Source organism: Ptychodera flava, chromosome 9 (assembly GCF_041260155.1).
Source record: "Ptychodera flava strain L36383 chromosome 9, AS_Pfla_20210202, whole genome shotgun sequence".
NCBI classification, from domain to species: Eukaryota; Metazoa; Hemichordata; class Enteropneusta; family Ptychoderidae; genus Ptychodera; species Ptychodera flava.
Genome location: NC_091936.1, coordinates 24,126,052 through 24,133,037, shown reverse-complemented (window position 1 = coordinate 24,133,037; position 6,986 = coordinate 24,126,052). Strand labels below are relative to the sequence as shown.

The window sequence follows — 6,986 nt, the reverse complement described above, 5'->3', positions numbered from 1 at the left end:
GAAGAAAATTCAAAGCCTCCATAATACACCCTTACACACTGGCTGGTTGTCTTTTAGGTCACTGGGCTTTGTAATTGTGACTAGGTTCAGCATTATCAACTGTGAGGGCGCTATATCAGAGCATTCTGTTCTGCTATAATAACCATAGCAATGCAAAATTGCCCAAATACCTTGATTTTATACCATTGGATGTATATATTCTAATAACTTCACTTACCTTAGATGCAAATATAATGTGAATTTGTATCAACCTTATTATTGATGTTACTATCCCATGCCATATCCCCATTTTACTAAAAACTTCTTTTAAGTACGCCTGCTATTATTGATATTCACTCACAATGATATTGTCCAAACTAACTTTGAAAGTTTCAGAAAGTTTCTGTCAACTAAAACAAACCATCATTTTCTAATTCACACAGAGGAAATTAGATAAATAAGATGGGCAAATTATTTTTCTAGAAGAAATGCAATATTGCTCTTCTTGAATTTCTGTACACAAAGATGTCCTAGAGATTTTGAAACAATGTCTGATTGTACAGAGTCAATCGAAGGTACCTGTACCTTGAAGCTCTTTCATAATCAAGAATAAAATTCAAGGATCACTGTGCAAATTTTGGTTTACAAGAAACAAATTACAAAAACTTATTGACATTTTAAATTCAAAATTGCCACTATTCTACATCTCAGTGGGGAAAAGTAAATTTTCAATCATCATCATAACAAAATAGTGAACCCATTATGTGCTTGAAAATGAGTCCACACGAGCTGCTGATCAGAAAGGTATTGCAAAAATTGAAAGTCAGAAAGTTTGTCCACAGGGCATTTTATGTTCTACAGAAAAACTGCTTAAAATATTATGTGATGTCAAGTGGAGTTGAGGGGGGCTTTCATAGTTTGATGTCTACCAAGTTACACACTGCACACTTGAAGTCATTATCTGCATGTGAGGATGAATTCCGTTCCACCACGTTGAACATCAATAAAGGGAAGCTGTTAAATTTCAAAACTGGCTGCTCTTCTAAGCCTAGTAGGAACCAAACTTTCAACAGTCAAACGGCACATTCTCAACCTGAAGAAAGGCAGAAATCATATGGCATGGGTAATCTTTAGATTTTTAATGGAAATTCAAGTGATAAACAAAGAATTTTACAACTTTTCCGTTGTATGAGATGATTCATTTATTTTGTGAATAGCATTCCATTGTAAGTTTACATCAGTTTACAGCATTGTTTGAATTCACAAAATTCACACCCATCATTACAAATTGTGAAAACATCAGCACCCGTTGTAGTTTTCTCTGTGAGCTGATCAGTTGATATGAACACATCAAATTTACACATAATTGATATAAAAATATATTTTTAAAGTGACAATACACTCTTTGCAGCTTTTTAAACTTTTCAAGCTATACATACTCCAATGCAATTTATACTACATGTATTTACATGGTACAAATCTATCATTTGCAGATCAACCTGGCAGAAAAAGAGGAAAACTAAAATAAACTTACGTTTTCACAAGTTGTTTGATTTTAAAAGCCATTATCTGTTTGCAAGGTTCACTCAAGTAAGTATTGCACTGCCAGTGATCACTCCATTGCGCGCACTGCATTCAACTATAACATGGCAAATCAATGTGGCTTGAATCAGAATCAAGAGAATATAAGTCTGATTTTAAAGCTTCTGCTGTCTGCTCTTGCCATTGAAATCATGAACTTATGCCTTCTAGCCTAGATTCCTAGTATATCAGTTCAGCCATATCACTGTAAACCATAGGATTAAACTACATCAGTCGTGACAGGGATTAAGTCTTGACTGAGAGGTTCACCTGTGTGCTAGCACTTGACCTAGTTTCTGCAACCTCTGACCTCAAGGTCAGAGGTCACGGAGCCCCAGAGCATGTGAAAAATCCAAATTCTGAAAATTCGTCCATATCTTTCCGATGAGAATATTCATCATGCATCACTAGATATGTCCTATGGTTTTACATTGGCTATCATAGCCTCTTCAGCAAGAACAAGACAGCTGTCAAACACTTTTTGATATGAGTTGACAAATGAAGTTCAGCAAAACTACATGAATTTATTGTACATGGAATAAAAACACAGCAAATTTAGAATTGTTCAATTTCATAACTTACACAATTGTTCAATAAAATCATCAATATTTGCCACACGCACAGAGTAAACCAAAAAAAATTGGCCAAGACTGAAAGCCTTGTGGTAAAAAGATTGATTTACAATTACACAACACACATGTAACAGTATATTGTAAATATCTTAATATGCCCCAATGCACAGCATTGTGGTATTACATTGTTTCTCCAGCCTCATGACATCAAGTCCAATCTCACAAATGTACACCATCAATTTAACCATAATTTTGATATTTTTTATGACAGTAAGATACAAATACAGCAAAGTTGACCCACACAAGATCTTGTCCACTGTAATGGAATAGCACTATATCATCCATCTCAAGCCATATAATGTCTTGTGTTTGTATAAACTGTATTGCCGCTGTATGGTATACTGCCTTCTTCAACCTCATACTGTGTGATAGAGTACGCCATGAAGCTGAGAATAACTTGGAACGATTTAAAATACCAAGGAATATCTAGCTTGCTGTTTACATCATGTGGACAGGTGATGGTGTGATAATGACAAGTCTACTGTCAGGTCCATGCTGTGTTGTCACAGCACACTGGCCGTGCTGACCTGAACAAGCCACAACACTCTCACAACCTTGTGTTGGCCAAAACCTACTGTTATGGATGGTGAGCACGGGACTGTTTCCAGTGAACAAGTTGAGTGTCCAGTACACAGTATTGCATTGAAATTGGCAAATTAGCTATTGAACAGCTGTCAACTGGGTAAGAAGAATTCCGCTCTGGACATGCGATCTCTTTGATGCTCATTATTGTTTCTGGTGTGACTAAGCAAGCCCAGTTTGCTTGTGTGATTAGAACACCTGTATTCGGTGGTTGTCCTTGTCTGACACCACAATGTTGCCATTGGACATCAAGGTAACTCCTTCAATGCCCTTGACCTGGCCATTTCCGGTACCAAATGTGCCGAAACAGGTCATGTATGTGCCTGATGGACGGAATACCTGTACTCTGTTATTCCCGCTATCTCCGACGATGACATATCCACGAGGATCGATGGCAATGCCCCGAGGGTACTTGAATTGGCCGTAGTTGCTGCCCTCCCGGCCAAATTTGTACTGAAACTGACCGTCACAGCCGAAGACTTGTATACAGTGATTCTCACTGTCGCTGATGAAGACTTTGTTGTTGTGTATGGCTAGGTAGTGTGGATGGTCAAACTGCCCAGCTGAGTGGCCGTGCCTGCCAAACATGCGCAAGAACGAGCCATCGCGCCCGAACACTTGGATGCGGTGGTTGTCTTTATCGCACACATAGATTTTATCTGAGCTGTCACAGGCAATGCCCCAGGGGTAGTTCAACTCGCCATCTCCCGTTCCTTCCTGGCCAAACTTGGAAACAAACCTACCACTAGGTTCAATGACCTGGATGCGGTGGTTGTACCGATCGGCAATGACAATCTGACTTCGGCTGTTCACGGCGACACCAGTCAAGCAGTCGAACTCTCCATCACCTGTGCCACGGGATCCAAAGGAAGACAGACTCTGTCCGTACTCATCAAAGATCTGCACTCTGTGATTGCTACTGTCACAGACCACAATCTGGTTATCAGGCAGAACAGCAACCCCTCTAGGCCAGGAGAAATTGCCATCACTGCCACCTTTCTGGCCAAATCTCAGGATGGACCTCCCTTTCAGGAGATAATTGACAAGTGGGGCAGGCTCGTTGGAGCGCCCTCTCCTGTTTGGAGTTGCATTATTGCCATCCTCTATGATTACAAATTCATCATTTGCATCATCTAGTCTAATTTCAAACCTACGTGCTCTAGGCCTGGGACCAATTGTCAGATTACCAGCAGGATTTCTGAAGTTAGAAGATTCTGGTGGGGCATTTGAACTTTGCCTGGGAGTGGATGACAGCGTAGGGTTCTGTGGCTGTGTATTGGGAGTGGGAGAGTCACGTACCATGGTTCTGGTGGATGGACGGTGGTTAGTTGCGCGCTCACTTATAGTGAGATTTCCCGCAGGGTTTCTGAAATCTGACTGGCTGTCACTGGCTTCTGAAATCCCTTCCATGTCGGTGGCAAAACTCATCAGGGGTCTGTCCCACTGACGACGTCGACCTCTACCTCTACCGCGGCTAGCAGCAGCATCTGCACTCCTTGATACTTCAGGGCCTATAGTACTGCTTGCATGGGGTATTATGGGACCACTGCCTAGATCTTCAATGTCTCTGAATAAGAGGCTGGGGTTCATTGGCTCAGGCACTGGCCAATGACCAAAGGGAGGGGTGCTTGATGATGATCTCAGTGGGCTCGCTCTAGCCTCTGATCGCAATGGGGGAGGCTCACCAAATATTGCACTGGGGATGGCATGATTGATTTGGAGGCTTATGAAGTCGTTTGTTGCAGGTTGTTGGGATGGCGGCGGAGTGCTCCTAGAGCGTCTCCCTCTAAGTGACCCTGACCCTGACCTTGAACTTGAATTTGAAACAGAACGACTGGGCTGGTTAGTGACACTCACATCACCATAGGTCATCATACTGGAGTGAAGTTCATGTCTGTTTGCCTCTGTGAATTTCACTTTCTTGTCCTGGGCCACCGTTGGGTTTACCTCCAAGTTTCTAAGCTGCTCAACATACTCTACGCACTGGGAGTACAGGGTTCCCAGCTCGTGCAGTCCAATATCAGATGGTGCATTGCTCAGATGTCTCTCGGTGGCATCACACTGGCTGGTCATTCCAGCCAACTGCACTTCCAGGTTCTCCTTCTGGATGTTAAGATTTCTTGCTTCGGACAACATGAATGTCTCCACCTCACTCAGAAGCATATGTTCCCTGTTTCTCAACTCTGACACCAGCTTCTCAATGCAACTCGAGATCTCACCTTTCACGGTCTCACAGTGCTGACTGAGCCTATCATTCCTCTGCTCCACCATAGTAAGCGCATCCGACAGCTTCGGGGCACCTCTGCGCAGATGATTCACCAGACGTCCGATGTCAAGCTTCACTTCATCTGTGTGTCTGTTTTTACAGTTCTGACAGAAATTCCTATTGCAGTGGGAGCACCTGAAGCCTTCCCTTACATCGCCCTCACACAATGCACACTGCCTTTCATTCGTTGTCCCTTGCTGATTGCTTCGTCCCCCGATAGTACTGTTGAGAGTCTCGGCGGGGATGTCCAGAAACCTTGATATTGTCACATTGTTAGGGAATCCATTGGTTCCATTCACTGGCAATTTATGTTCACGCCTGCATTCTGGACACTTGATCTTCCTGGTGCGGATATCTATCAAGTTCTCCAGGCAGGGACGCTGACAGAATGTATGCTGACAAGGAAGTATCTTGGGTCTTGTATACCTGTCAAGGCATATTGCACAATTCAGCAGTTCCTCGATTCTTTCAGCCATCTTGCCTTATGGATAATCCTTCACTATCATTTTCTGTAATTAATAAATAATGCCAAATTTACATCACAGAATGTTTATATAGTCGGAAAATCAAGTAATTTTAATATTTGGTTCAAGATGGGCCTTTCCTTCATAGTAAATATTTTTGGCTTTAGGACCAGATGATTTTATCATTGTATTGTTAACATTTCCTATTATTTTGATGCCATATTAAAAATAAAATCAATGAGACACCCAAAAGTAATGTCATTGGGAAGGTATTTCACCTATATACTCAAACAATTTTTCACACTTTATCACTTTTATATGCACTCAATCAATTCTATTGTAAAGAAAAGTCACAAGAAAACAGGGACATCAGCTCTACACTCATCGTGAGGCCAGTAAACTCTAACATGTTATTTACCAGAAATAGGCTGCCCCCCCCCCCCCCCCCCCCGATACATATCTCACAGGTGCATGAGACTACTATGAACAATAGTGTTCAATTAAAGATACTCATCTGGTAATCAGAATACTCACTTCAAAAGACAAAGACAATTCTATTTCACCAGAAATAATACAAGTGAAAAATTAAAAAAAAATTGCAGTGAAGCTGTCAGAATAACTACCGGTACTTACTGTTTGGTTGGAAGACCTCTCGCTGTTCACAAAGACACTGCTCTTCCTGAGCAGCATCGTATGACAAGGTCCTCTATAAAGACAAATATGTAAATAAGAAGTTATCAAAAAGGGCATTCTAATCATACCTGAACCATATGAGCAGTAATGGTCATGTCTCAGGTAGCATATATTAAATAGTCACCGCAAAAATTATGAAAGTGTCACTCGGCTTTCAAACTGGCTATAGGGTGGTTACCTTGTTTTTTCTTTGTCAGTCACCCTGTGCCATCATGAACCCAACACAGAGTTCATGCTGGCATGCACAATAAGTAATCCCCCCCCCCCCGAAAAACTGACCCGTCCGTAAGCTAAGGTCAATGCCAAGTCCATAGGCACGCGAAGTGTTCAGTGAAGAGTAACGTAAAAAAGGAGCATATACCACATTTGCAATGCAAAGCGCCTGTGGCCAAATCTAGCAATAAAATAAAATATAACATTGGTAAAACAAAGACTCTTGGTCCCGCCAAATGAAACGTTTTGTTGTATACAGACAGTGCACAGAAATGTTTACAACATGCTTCCATGGGAACGCTACAGCAACAGTGTTATTGTCCTGCGGAAAAGGTTAGGAAGACAACGATGGTAAATGCAAACACTTCATGTATCTTACCTTGGTATTTGACCTGACAGGGGTTTACTTTCGGCACTCCCGATGTCTTGGTGATGAGTCGTCGGTGCCCGATCCAGTGCACGGCAGAGAGGAATCTTCAAAAACTCAACACACATTCACATGGTATCTTCACGCACTACTTACGATATAACCATCCGCAGGGTAAAAAAAAGTGTTCGCCTAATATTGCATTCTCA

General features: G+C 41.7%; 1 protein-coding gene across 1 annotated transcript; it reads right to left on the bottom strand.

Moving 5' to 3' along the window:
- Positions 1 to 1,100: 1,100 nt before the first annotated feature.
- LOC139140441 (RING finger protein nhl-1-like) lies at positions 1,101 to 6,930 on the bottom strand. The gene is made up of 3 exons (XM_070709728.1): positions 6,790 to 6,930; positions 6,138 to 6,210; positions 1,101 to 5,549 (listed from the first exon to the last, which is right to left on the bottom strand). Exon 3 carries the CDS (start codon positions 5,514 to 5,516, stop codon positions 2,964 to 2,966), a length of 2,553 nt encoding a protein of 850 aa, XP_070565829.1. The 5' UTR covers positions 5,517 to 5,549; positions 6,138 to 6,210; positions 6,790 to 6,930; the 3' UTR covers positions 1,101 to 2,963.
- Between the last annotated feature and the right edge of the window lie 56 nt (positions 6,931 to 6,986).